Consider the following 13,872-nt stretch of genomic DNA (forward strand, 5'->3'; position numbering starts at 1 on the left):
CAAATGTCGAAAGTGAGACATTTTGAAATTTCATGCCAAATATTGGCTCATTTGAAATTTCATGACCGCAACACATCTCAAAAAAGTTGGGACAGGGGCAATAAGAGGCTGGAAAAGTTAAAGGTCCAAAAAAGGAACAGCTGGAGGACCAAATTGCAACTCATTAGGTCAACTGGCAATAGGTCATTAACATGACTGGGTATAAAAAGAGCATCTTGGAGTGGCAGCGGCTCTCAGAAGTAAAAATGGGAAGAGGATCACCAATCCCCCTAATTCTGCGCCGACAAACAGTGGAGCAATATCAGAAAGGAGTTCGACAGTGTAAAATTGCAAAGAGTTTGAACATATCATCTACAGTGCATAATATCATCAAAAGATTCAGAGAATCTGGAAGAATCTCTGTGCGAGGAGAAGGACGACCCAAGTTGTTATCAGCGCTCAGTTCAGAAGCCTGCATCTCTGATGGTATGGGGTTGCATTAGTGCGTGTGGCATGGGCAGCTTACACATCTGGAAAGACACCATCAATGCTGAAAGGTATATCCAGGTTCTAGAGCAACATATGCTCCCATCCAGACGACATCTCTTTCAGGGAAGACCTTGCATTTTCCAACATGACAATGCCAAACCACATACTGCATCAATTACAGCATCATGGCTGCGTAGAAGAAGGGTCCGGGTACTGAACTGGCCAGCCTGCAGTCCAGATCTTTCACCCATAGAAAACATTTGGCGCATCATAAAACGGAAGATATGACAAAAAAGACCTAAGACAGTTGAGCAACTAGAATCCTACATTAGACAAGAATGGGTTAACATTCCTATCCCTAAACTTGAGCAGCTTGTCTCCTCAGTCCCCAGACGTTTACAGACTGTTGTAAAGAGAAAAGGGGATGTCTCACAGTGGGAAACATGGCCTTGTCCCAACTTTTTTGAGATGTGTTGTTGTCATGAAATTTAAAATCACTTAATTTTTCTCTTTAAATGATACATTTTCTCAGTTTAAACATTTGATATGTCATCTATGTTCTATTCTGAATAAAATATGGAATTTTGAAACTTCCACATCATTGCATTCCGTTTTTATTTACAATTTATACTTTGTCCCAACTTTTTTGGAATCGGGATTGTATATTAAAGCTTTGTGAATTTATATTAAGACACATGATGGTGAATTTAGAAACCCCGTGATGAGTGAGAGCACTTCTGTCCAATGATGAGTCACGATGATTTAGACTTAATACCTGGAAACTGGACCGCAAACCCAGCCTATATAATATACAGTGTAAATGATTGATTATTGGTTTCCTTTTCAGTTGTCATTAAATAATTGTTCTTTCATATGTGAAGCTCTTTTGCATAATAAAGTTGTTAGGTTCAGAACTATTAAACTTGGTTATTTTTCAGTCCTAAACTGAACTCGGTCAGTGGGGAAATCACTCGCTGGAACACAATGCTGAAGCTGCAGAATAAATGGTGAGTGAGTGAGTAATTGATTTTTTTTTTTTTTTTTTTTTTTTAAAGGTAATGCTCGAGTGTTCTTCCATTATGCTGATTTTGATATTTGTTTCTTTTATTATTCGGAAGCTTCGTCTTTACCTTCTAACTTTCTGTCTAGGTAGTGAAATGTTTAGAATGTGCAAGTGGGTGTTGGGTTTGTTTTTTGGTTTTTTTGGGATTCACCTAGCCAGAGAGAATGTCCAGGAAGATGTGACCTAAAAACATGCTAATTTATAAAGATAACTATTTATGTATCCATGAATCATAGTCACGCTAACGTAAAGTTGAATAAGTCAATTTAGACCTGCCCAGACGCCTCTCACCCAAAGTCACCTGGGATTGGCTCCAGCGTCCCCAGTGACCCTGATTGATAAAAGGTATAGATAATGGATGGAAAAATAATTTTACACTGATGGCGTATTCACACCTACGTTGTTTGGTCTGGACCAAACGAACCAAATTTCCCTTGGTCCGGACCTTTTGGGTTGGTCTGAATACAAACCACCGAACTCTGGTCCGGACCAAACAAGCGGACCGAGACCGAGCTGCAAGGTCGGACTCGGTCCGGACCAAAGGAACCCTGGTGCGGATCTTTTGGAGGTGTGAAAGCAGACCGGACCTAATCCGACAGTTTTGCTTTTTTGTACCTCGGGAGCTTCCGTCGTTTGTCGAGCATTATGGGAAACAGAGTCTTGACACTCCACCGCAAAGTGCAAACACTGTTTCGGTTGTCAAGCGAACCTTACAACAGTCGTTCAGTCATTCAGACCAGTGGTAGGCTAGACTACAGAGTACAAAAAATGAGTAGGGGGCAAACGTGGGCCGAGGAAGAAACGCGCACCCTTGTGGATATATGGGCAGATATCCACATATCTGAGCTTTTGGAGAGAACACACAAAAATGCCGACGTGTTTGCTGTATTCGGTGAGAAAATGAAGGAGAAGGGGTTCACGCGCTCCCCAGAACAATGTCAGCTAAAAGTGAAGAAACTCCGTCAGACCTACATTAAAATCAGGGACATTCTTTCAAAAAGTGGCGGTACTAGCGCCGCAAAAAAGAAATTCATCTATTGCGTGAAGAGCCAGAACTGTCACGACATGATGTGCGCTCATCAGCGCTATCCTCCGTAGCCGCCTTGCCCTTTGTCGTCATCGTCGTTGATAAATTACTTGTACAACAGCATAGTAATCGCACAATTGTGAAAAACCAGCTTTGATGACATTAAAAAGAATAACAGCACGGAAAGCCTCCATGACTACTTTTGAACTTGACGCTTTGTGCGCGTGTCGTCTCTGACCAATAGCTGAACGACCTCAGGGCGCGTGGCTTTGTTGACAGATTTTGGTCTGCTTACTAAAATGTACAGTGTGAAAGCAAACTGCACCAAAATGAAAAAATAAAAAAAACTTTTGGTTCGGACCAAAGCAAGTGAACTATCCTGGTCTGAATACACCCTGAAGCAATTTTTTTTTTTTTTAATTGAAAATTTAAAATGGACTGGTTAATCATCCTGAACCTTGCAAGTCCGATGCTGACATAGTCGACCATTTTGACTGACTGCGTTTGAGCATGAGTGTGTGAAGCTGCTCATTTTCAAATCTATGCTGATCGAGACTCGCTAATCAACTCCTGCCTACTATTTAGCGTTTTTCAAAATCACGCCATGGGTGAAGTTACGCTTTAAAAAGCTGTTGCTGCTTTTGACACTCTCTTGACCGCAGCGTTGATTAAATATTATACCTAAAGATTGTTTTAATGGTGGTTTTAATAAATATTTGAGTATGTCAGGTCTACTGTCCGGGTTTCAAATTACTGACTTTCTCCATGTACGATATGATGTAATACATTATTCAGCATGATCTTGATCCATATCCGTCAGGGGTACAAAAACCATTTGGCATTGAACACACTTCAATTTCTGTAGCGCAGTTTAATCACCTTTTTTCTTTGAACTAATTCTTCCAGAAATGGAAAGGTGTGTTTTTTACAATTTTCCTGTGCAATGAATCTGAAGGGGGGGAACAATTTCCTTTATTCGATTCCAAAAAGTATGGGAGACGTATACCTTTTTAGACACAATTGTATAACGTAGAAATACTGAACGTGCTGTAATGTTACCTTGATCCGAAGAATACAGTCTATATAATAATCGATGGTTTTAAATTTTTCACCAAAAATCGCACCCGAACAGAACCACAAACTTCTTAGAATAAACATGTTCTCCTGACGGAAAATATTTCACAAATACAAAAAACACAGCTCCTGTATTTGAGTTCCAAGCTGCAATGTCCGTTGAAAAACACACAGTCTGCTCTGAGACGCAGATGTGCGTGTGTTATGTGAGCGTCTCCTCGTTCCTGATGTACTCTCCAACATCAGCCTGGTGAAACACCACGATGGCCATGGGATCCACCTTACGGCATTCCTGTGTGGTTTTCGCTGCCACTCCAAAACCCTGCAGAGCACCACAACACTCAGTATACATCCGACATGCAAGATATCTATTATATACGCATGCAGTGTTCGCCACAATTATTGGCTCGACCTTTTGAAGTTGCTTCATTTCACCCTGAAAGAATGAGAAAAATCCAACCTTTTTAATTAAAAAAAAAAAAGTATCCGGAGAATTTTCTTCAATAAAAGCACGTGCACCATTATTGGCACCCCTGGAAATGATCATGACGCAATGTAACTGGAGCATGTTTCTCATTTAAATCGTACAGCGTTTTTGACTTGACTGGCGTGTGTAGGACCTTTTCAAGCTGTAATCCATGACTTCCTGATTAACTGGGGAACAAATATGAGGTGACCCAGAAGCCAAATTCCTTTAGTCTCGTCCAGGTGCGTAGCACCAAATTCTGGGCCCTATGCACAAGCAGTGGCCATGGCCCAAAAAAAAAAAAAGCTCAGCAGTTAACAATGCTGAAAGTATCTAACAACAAGGGCGTACTACCAGTCCGGTCAGTTATGTAGCCACACATTAATCTAACAACTCCTTAAATGAATAAAAAACCCTAATCACACAATACTTCACTGAATCTTTGTTTTATTTGCAGAATGATTAAAAGTTGTAACAGTAAATGCCACCAAACACCTATGACATTGAGACTAAATTAGGCTATTAGCCTAATTATGTTATGGCCCAATAATAAATATTAATTTAATTTTCGATTAGTATACTATTGGAATGTAAACAAAAAAGGCATCATGTTATTTCTAATTTTGTGTTGTGCAGTTTTTAGCACTGACAATCGCGGTGGTATTGAAGCATTTATAACCGCGGGTGTTCATTTAATGTAGGCTATTTGCTTTCACATTTGGGCTCACCTTTCTTGGGAAAGAAGTTTTGAGCAGTTGCTTTCCCTCATTTCTTTATTTGTCTCTTTCCTGCCTCTCTTTTTGTTTCTGAAAACCGGATTTTTTCTTGTGCATCATCTTCCATAGCACAGAGAGCCTACAATGCGCAGTGCTGCTTCAGCAGAATGAACGCTACGTTAAATGCGCCGAGTTAAAAAGCCCGGTGAAAGCGGACTAAACCATTTCGTGCAAAGGGTGGGGGGGTGGGCCCCCTGTCCCCGGACACTATACGTAGGCTAGGACACACAATGCAATCCATTAATCAAACGATTTATTTACCCAAAACATTACATTTACATTAGTTAGCAACATATATTGTGATCTTTAAATGGTATTGATATTTAAAGGAAAATAAAATTACAGACTCCTCAAGGGCCCTCCCCCCACTCGGGGCCCTGGTAACTCAGTCCCCCTTTTGCCCCCACTACGACGCCCCTGGTCTCGTCCATCAACATGGAGAAGATGATGGAGCACACAGACCAAATGAGGGAGAAGTGTGTTGACTTTCAGAAGTCAGGGAATGGTTGTTATTTAAAAAAAAACTCGCCTGAAATTTTTTTTTTTTTTAAATGTCCTGTTCGGGCAATTTAAAAAAAAAAAAGTGGACAGCAACTGGAAGTGTTAGAGACTTGTTTGGAAAAGGACCCAAGTTTATTTTGCCCCCGTGTAAAATGAGGAGGAAGATGGTAAGACGTGCAAAAAAAAAAAAATCCCCGAGGATCAGTGTTGATGAATTACAAGAAAAAGTAAAATCTTGGTTTCTGATTCTCCAAAACCACCATCAGATGGCACCTCAATGCCAACAGATAATTTCAAAGTTGGCAGGGAAAAAGGGGAGGAAAAAAAAAAAAAGCCTTTTCTGTCAGGTCACCCCAAACGTAAGCACCTGAAGTTTGCGAAACACTCCAACAACTTTGGAACCGTGTTCTCTGGTTTGATGGAACAAAAAAAAAAAAAATGGAGCTTTTTGCAATAAACAACCTGGTGAGGGTTTTTGTTTTTTTAAAAGGGACGGCTACAATGAAAAGAACCCGATCGCAACTGGTGGCCGTTCTGTGATTTGTTTGTTTTGGGGCGGTTTCTCCTCCAAAGGCCCTGGAAACCTTGTTAGGGTCCATAGTGTCATGGACTCCATGAAACACCAGGACGTCATTGGATCTTCCAGCAGGACAATGATCTGAAGCTTCTGCCATGGCTGTCTCCGTCCCCTGACCTGAACCCCATTGAAAACCTGTGGGCTGAGGTGAGAGAGGGCCGAGGACCCTGGATGATCTGGAGAGATTGTGTAAAGAGGAATGGGTTCTGTATCTCCAACCTTAAATAGTCTCACGTGGCAAATGTGTTTTTTTTTTTTTTTTTCAAATTATTTCTTGAGCAAGGATTTGTTTTTCCCTGAATAAATTCATTTCAATTAAAGGTTGGATTTTTCTCTTTTTTTCAGCGTGAGATGAAGCAACTTTCACCAAAAGGTGGATATAAGGTGTGTTACGTCTCTCACCAGTGGTACATCTGCCATGGAGTAAACCACCACTCCTTGGTACTGAGCCGTGTTTTCTGTGATCCTGCCCAGGCCGGACTTCATGATGTGGTTGCCGTATAGGAAAGACTGCTCCGCTCCAGGCTTCACCCACACTTTATACTGTACAGAAGAATCAGTGAGGTTCAACAGGAAACATGATGATGAAGAGATGCACTGATTGACTACTTTTGCATTACCCATAATGCTTTGCGCCTTGGGGGGGTAACCAAAATATAAACAAACTAAAACAACATGGTGTCGCACACTGACGGTAATCTTTCAAATTTAAAATCTTCCTAAAACCTTTAAAGATGTGTCAAAACTAATTAAACCAAAGCTTAAAGGAGATACGCAGAACCTTTATTTTTAAATACGTTTGAGTGGATAGTATCGTCATTCTTGACTCTTGTATGCTATAAAATTGGGAATAATAAATATAAATATTTGAGAGTTAAAGTTGGCATTCGAGCTGCCACGCTGAGCCAGCCAGCCCTGGGTGCGTGACGTGACAGCAGGAACCGGTGCTATAGGCCAAAGCCAGACTCGGCAGGCGAGAGCGGTTGTAATGGCCTTTTCGTTCGGATTTATTGGAGATTTTTCTTGGATTCCTGGGATAGTCCTGAAATTGGAGTGTGTGAACATGCTACTGCTAAACACGGTATAACCGTATTGGTTCAAACCATCGGAATGTGAATCCAATAGTAACACGTCGGCCACGGAGGCCGCCATCTTACGAAATAAAGCCAGAGGACAAAGCCGTCTAGAGAACTGGATGGAATTGAACTGACAGTCTCATGTGACTCTCATTAAAACAGGATAGGTGTTATAACTTATGCAACATGCATACGTTTTCACTGATAAAACGTAAAAGGCTAATTAAATAATCAGATGAACTGAGACAATCACATTCTGAAGCAAATTAAATAATCTTATACCGGTAACAAATGCAATACAAGTTATGTGTATTAATCTAAATGCAGGTAAACGACGAGTGGTGTTACGTAACCAAACGAGAGTCGCATCTTGAAGGCCGAGCTTGTGGCTGATTATTTTGAAACAATCTGACTTAAAAGTTCTTCCTTCATTCGCTTCTTCCATGTAAGGGCGAGATATTGCTGCTGAGGCAAGCATATCCAGCGGAGAAATCTGACAACTGGTCCACTCGTTCTCCATACTCAGTACTCCGCCATTACTGCTCGGCTCACGCTCCAGGAGAACTGGTGCAACTGAACTTAATTGTTGGTACTGCACCCTCTTTCGATCCGGGCTTATAGCCAACGCTCCTCAACAGATCAGAGGTTTCGTACGAGTCCTCAGTAAAATGTGCAGAGCAGAGGAGAGACCACTTCGTAGGCGCCCAATCCGTGAATTTCTCACAAAACGCGTCCGAATCTTTGCAGTTTGAACATTCTTGGGCCATGAATGCAACATAAATCCACCTTCTGTCATGTGGCCAGCAACACATCTACATGGCATGGCGATAAATTGGCTCAAAACGGAGGATCGGAGTTGCAGTCAGCTGTGTTTTTCGTATAGCGGCAATGGCGATGAGACCGATAGACTTCCTGCTGTGATGTCAAGGTCATTCACTCAGACCACTACCTACAGTATATGAATCATTTTTAATCGTAAAAATTACCATTTTAGATTTGTCAACGCTTAAAACTATTCCTGTGCCATTCTTGAGGTCTGAAGGCGTTTATAAACAAAAAGTGAGGCCATGGTTCTGCGTATCTCCTTTTAAAGAAATCTGCAAAGCCTTTTCTGGGGACTTTGAGAAATCAATCGGGTAAAAAAGCGCTTGTCAATATCGTATCGAACGCTTTGAACATCTCTGCTTCGGATGACCGCGAAATGGTTTTTGCTGGGCGCTGGTTACGACGAGAAAGCCGTAAGAAAATGCAAAACGCTTTGTGCACGGGAACACAAACAAGGAATTCACTCAGTCACACAAGTCCTGTAAACACAGCAGAGCTGTCAAATTTCTTTAAGTTGATTTTGATTTGAGCTCATATGCTACCAGATTACGACAATCTTCGAGCTGTAGAGGAAGCTGTTCGGATTACAGGGTCAAATACTATATTCGATCTACCGACAAAGGTGTAGGACATGTCCGCTTACTCACACTGCATCGATTGCGCTTTGTTTTGGGAGTCGATCCTTCAATTAAGTCATCCTTTTCAGTTCTTTGACTCTTTTTTTTTTTTGGTTTTCGCACTTTTTTACGACTAAAAGATCGACGGTTTGTCGGCTTCGTGACTTGGATCGTCAGACTTTAGCTTCTTTAGGTATTCTATAAAACTTTTTTTAAATCAGGAAAAGTAATTCCCCCCCATGTGAAGTTGAAGAAATGATCGAGGTTATCTGACTTAGTAAACAAATAGAGCACCTGGTAACCCGTCAACGCGCAAGGCATTATGGGTAATGTGAAAGTACTCAATACGATCCCCCCCCAGGCCAAATCCAAGTATGTTTTAAGACACTCATTGATACCAATACCAAATCTCCAGTAACCAAAAAGCACATGTGGAACAGAGCAGACGCTTGTCAAAATTTTCCCTGCACACTTTTTCTTCCTTCCTACTGTACAATCAAAAGTGCATGTCAACTTTTCTTCAATTTACCGTGGTGGTTACCGTAAAACCCTGTATACACAGGCACTCCAGATTCTACCGCAACACACTTGACAGCTGTGTTTTGACCATGTCTGAGCTGACCAGCACAGGAGCACAAACTGCCTGTTTAAATTACTTCATCATGATCATTACCATTAAAATACTTTGTTTTTTTTATAAACAAAATGGTGGATTTGACACTTCACTGTGCTGCTGTCATTTTTCTTTTCTTGTTTTTAGCACTACTAATGCACGTTCACCTGCACATGCGTAGATTTTTTTTTTTTTTTTAATCGTTGCATTTTTATCTTTACATTGTATAGTTGGCTTGTTCTTGGATATATTTTTCGTTCTACAATTTTTTTTTTTTTTTCCCCCTCGCATGTTTGATAACTTGCTGCTGGAACCTAATTTCCCAGCTTGGGATCAATAAAGTAAACTGATCTATTTTCAGACAAAACTTTCAATGACATGCCCAATAAGTATCTAGTCGTGATGTTAACTATATATGTCAAATTTTAGATCAATGATAACTCACTGTGGCGTTCTCTGATGTTAAAATGCAGAGCGACTACACAAGTTTGGCAGATCCCTATTAACGTTATGAGACGGGATTTAAAAAAAAAAAAGAGGGAACAGGTGTTTATACAGTAGCTATAGATCAATGCCAGGGATCTAGCACTTAGCTGTGGTATATGAAGACAAATTAAAGTCTTCTGGACATGCTCTTATAGGAAACTATTCACCTTCAGAGAGGGAACAGTAACTCTGCTTCATCACACCATTTTGTTTGATTGTAGTAACATATCGCCACTTCTAGATCAGAGTATTCTTGACAAAAGCATCTGTTCCATCTGCTGAATTACGACAATGTGTGCAACACTATATACTTTACGACGAACAGAGATGTCCAATACCTTTGCGTAAGGCGCGAGGAAATCCAGCGCTGTGATGTGCAGCCGAAACTTATGAGTCTTGGTGAACTTCCCAAAACACGTGCCAACGGACACCAGCTTGTCCCGAGAGATATTCGTGGCCAACTTCAGTATTTTTTCACTTGATTTGACAAATAATAGCAGAATAACTTATTTATTCGACACAGTATGACTGAGTTATTCAAATAGCAGGGAGCTGTATGTTTACCTGATGTAGTACACACGATCATGGTGCAGTCTGAAGCAGTACGTGCCATCAGGTCTATCCACAAGAAGCTTAATGTTCTCTCCGATGCTGAAAACAGAAATTCAGACAATTATTGTATCTGATCAGATCAAGCTTTTTTTGGATTAACAAACATGTTTTTGCTTCAGGCTTGTGTGACTTCATGTTCTGCTATGGCACTGTGAGCCTGGCAGAATGACAAGGAACTTCAAGGCCTTCATCATGCATGCATGGTTCCTGTCTCAGAAACAAGGACACAGTGTCTTAAAGTAAAGATACCAATGGCTCCGAGTTGGACTCATCATCATCCTCCTGGTCAACAACTTCTTGCCTTATGTGTAATGATGATTTTCTGAATATTCATAATAGTGTTGTAAGCTGTACCAATCATTTAACGATTAATAATGTGTGTTAATGAACTTAGCCGATGGCTTTGCTCTGTTTAGTCCAATAGAATAGCTATGTTAGCCAGCTAGTTAGTGTGTAATTGCTCTATAACATGCTGTCAGTATTAAATTAAAAAAATAAATTATACTCACTACTTCGAGAGCTTTTCAAACATTGTTTTCGTCTCTTCATCCGTTAACGGCCGCATTATGGGAAAAAGTGAATAAATAAAACTTTAACCTAAGGGGAAAAAAGATACACACGTGGGGAAGTAAAAAGAATCAGCTCAACGTCGCAGCGTGATGACGTAATCAATAAGCGCTCAGGACGTCGTAGGTAAATGTAAATATACAAAAATACAAGGCCATCATTTGTAATATGGAGTTCAAAATGTTTTTCATTCCAAAAAAATCAGAGTTTTATTTAAAAATAGGAAAACTGTGGACTGAGTATCTTTCGATATTTTCCTGTGAGGTGTTTTATGGTTTTATTTTGTATTGTACCACATGTCTGCTCTCTGTTATGACTGATCTCTGTTATGACAGCTCTCTCTCTCAGGTTCTGTTGTTGTTGTTTATTTTTGAACTGCAATTCTCCACATTTAAAAAAAAAAAAAGAAATTAAACATTGTGAATATGCAAATGAGCTCTCCAGGGACGTAACTACGTCATCGCTGACGTCGCTAAACAGTTTCTGGTTTGTTTGGGGTTTTTCAAACGGGGAGAATTTTTTTTTTTTTTAATTAAGCATTTATTCATGAATACAGCCAACACTTCAGACACAAATTTAATAATAAACAGCTTGTGCTTTTATATTAAGACTAGCAATAGCCTATAATAAGAAGAAAACCATAAAAACTGTTAATGTTTATGTAAAGTTAAGTCTTTATTTGTTACAAAATAAAAAATTAAATATTTGCAAATTAATAACACACACACACATTATATATAAACGCTTTACTGAAAAAGTACAAATATATAGAACTAATAGGGCAACCTCATGTTATCAACTCATTAAATATAGGGAAGAACTGATCAAATGGAACAAACAATCTGATAGAAGTATCGTAGAAACTTAAAATACAAAATTGAAAGTTGTAGGAAATGCTGTGTCCATGGATAGAAAAGAAAAAAAGAGAGAAAAACAAGTAATCAAGCAAGAAAACTAATAATTAAAAAAGTACATACAATGGGAAAGTTTTATCTCAGTTTTGTAATCATACAATCTTTCTGCTGTTGCTCTTTTTTATATTAAGACTAGCAATAGCTTATAATAAGAAAACCATAAAAATACTGTTGTTTTGATGTATTTAAAGTTCTTTATTTGTTACAAAATAAAAAACTTAATATTTGTAAATTATTTTTTTAAATAAACGCTTTACTGAAAACGTTTTAAGGATATTAAGTATAACAAATTCGTTCAAGAAAGAAACAAGTTTGGGGGATAATTTTATAAGAAGATTCTATTATTGTGTATTTAAAAAAAAAACTTAGCCAGATACAGAAGTACATAACTAAAGAGTTCGTATTTTTGTTTTGTCAGATCAAACCTAATATAAAAATAAATCGCATCGAGGCGAGTCGCAGGTTGATGACGTAACGTCACGAATGTATTTTGGTGTCCGTGTTGATCTGGAGAGTTTGCCTCCTCCTAACCTTCCAATACTCTACATTATGGAACAATACTTTCTTAACAAAGAGATACCAAACAAAATCCTACGTAATCATTTGAATAATAATCTATACCCAATACGTTCAAATAGAAATTCCATCTTTCAGAAGTTCTCTGAAGTAGAGGTTAAAAAATGGAGGACCCAATATCTAAAATTTCCTGCAAGTCCAAAGGTGAAAGAAGTGCATTTTAAGATTTTGAATGAGATTTATCCATCCAGTGAAATGCTAAGAGTGAGGTTCAATATTGACAGTATTGATAACTTTTCTTTCAATGTATTTACACAAGAACATTTTGGGAGGACTTTTTGGACTGGCTTTCTTCTAAAATCCAGCTACAGGACACACACACCCTGGACAACATAACATTTGGGACGGATCTGAAGGATTCACAAGCGGACTGTGTTATAAATAATTTACTATTGCTCTCGAAATATTTCATTCCCTGCTCAAAATGGAAAAAAGTAAAGCCTATTTTCACTGTGTTCAAAAAACATCTTGTAGAAGATTATCTCACTGCCTTAAAGTGTATGAAATTATGAAATACAAAAAAAAAAGCAATGTCACTCTTGAATGCATTTGATCATTTGAAAATATCTGAAGACCTCTTAGTGGTAATTATACAACTGTGTGAATGGGAGTGTTTTGTTTTACCTTGTGCCTTGAACATTTTTATTCACTCATGCAACATATTTGTATGCCTATATGTTTGAGCGTTTGCAATAAAAAAATAATAAAAAATTTGGTGTCCGTGTTTAAAGATAGTTTTCCGGAGAACTGGAGAGAAAACGCGGACTTTACGACGTATCTGTTGGAGTTTAAAAAAAATAAAACTTAGCCAAATACAGAATTATATGACTAAAGAGTTCGTAGTTCTGTTTTGTCAGACCATACCAAATATAAAAATAAATCGCATCAAGGCGAGTCGCAGATTGATGACGTTTCGGCGTAAGATCACGTGATGTAAAGCCAAGCTGGCAGCTGAATATTTTGGTGTCTGTGGTTAAAGATAGTTTTCCGGAGAACTTAGCCAGATACAGAATTATATGACTAAAGAGTTCGTAGTTTTGTCAGACCATACCAAATATATATTTTTTTTGTTGCGAACTTTTTCCCCCCCAAAACATTCAAAATACAAACAAATAGAGCACCATATATACAGATTCAAAACCATCAAAGTAGTAAAACACACACATAGCAATAAAGTAAAAAATATGAACAAGAAAGGGGCTACTTAACTATCTTTACATATGTTAATCGAGTAAATCAAAGTCATCCAAAAAGAATATAAAATAACCAACATCCTTATTTTCAACTAACTTTAAAGATTTGGCAAAAAGCTTGAGGTCATTCTTCCAGTGTGTAACATAAGGTTTAGTTTTAAAAAAAACGACATTTGTGAATAAAGTGTTTACCTAAAAGTAGTAAATTATTAATACCATATTCAATTTTGTTATTTAAAAACACTCCAAATTTAATTTCTTTAATGGGTAAAGCGGCAAACTGAATCCTCCTAGACTGCAGCCAAGCCTGAAAATCAATCCAAAATCTTTGTATTAAATCACATAGAAAGAAAAGATGTTCCAAATCCAACTCCTCTGTTTCACAAAACACACATTTACCAGCTTCAAATTTAAATTTCTTCTTAAGAAATTCTTTGGTTG

General features: G+C 38.6%; 1 protein-coding gene across 2 annotated transcripts; it reads right to left on the reverse strand.

Annotated features, from left to right (window-relative positions):
• Positions 1–3,409: 3,409 nt before the first annotated feature.
• On the reverse strand, positions 3,410–12,881 carry nip7 (NIP7 nucleolar pre-rRNA processing protein). 2 transcript variants are annotated; one of them, XM_060923254.1, is made up of 6 exons: positions 12,863–12,881; positions 10,691–10,778; positions 10,134–10,220; positions 9,908–10,046; positions 6,355–6,495; positions 3,410–3,954 (listed from the first exon to the last, which is right to left on the reverse strand). In XM_060923254.1, exons 2-6 carry the CDS (start codon positions 10,744–10,746, stop codon positions 3,835–3,837), a joined length of 543 nt encoding a protein of 180 aa, XP_060779237.1. In that variant the 5' UTR covers positions 10,747–10,778; positions 12,863–12,881; the 3' UTR covers positions 3,410–3,834. The 2 variants fall into 2 exon arrangements, with proteins under 2 accessions (XP_060779237.1, XP_060779236.1); XM_060923253.1 differs by lacking the exon at positions 12,863–12,881 and having other exon boundaries at positions 10,691–10,845.
• Between the last annotated feature and the right edge of the window lie 991 nt (positions 12,882–13,872).

Source organism: Neoarius graeffei, chromosome 6 (assembly GCF_027579695.1).
Source record: "Neoarius graeffei isolate fNeoGra1 chromosome 6, fNeoGra1.pri, whole genome shotgun sequence".
Taxonomy (NCBI): Eukaryota; Metazoa; Chordata; class Actinopteri; order Siluriformes; family Ariidae; genus Neoarius; species Neoarius graeffei.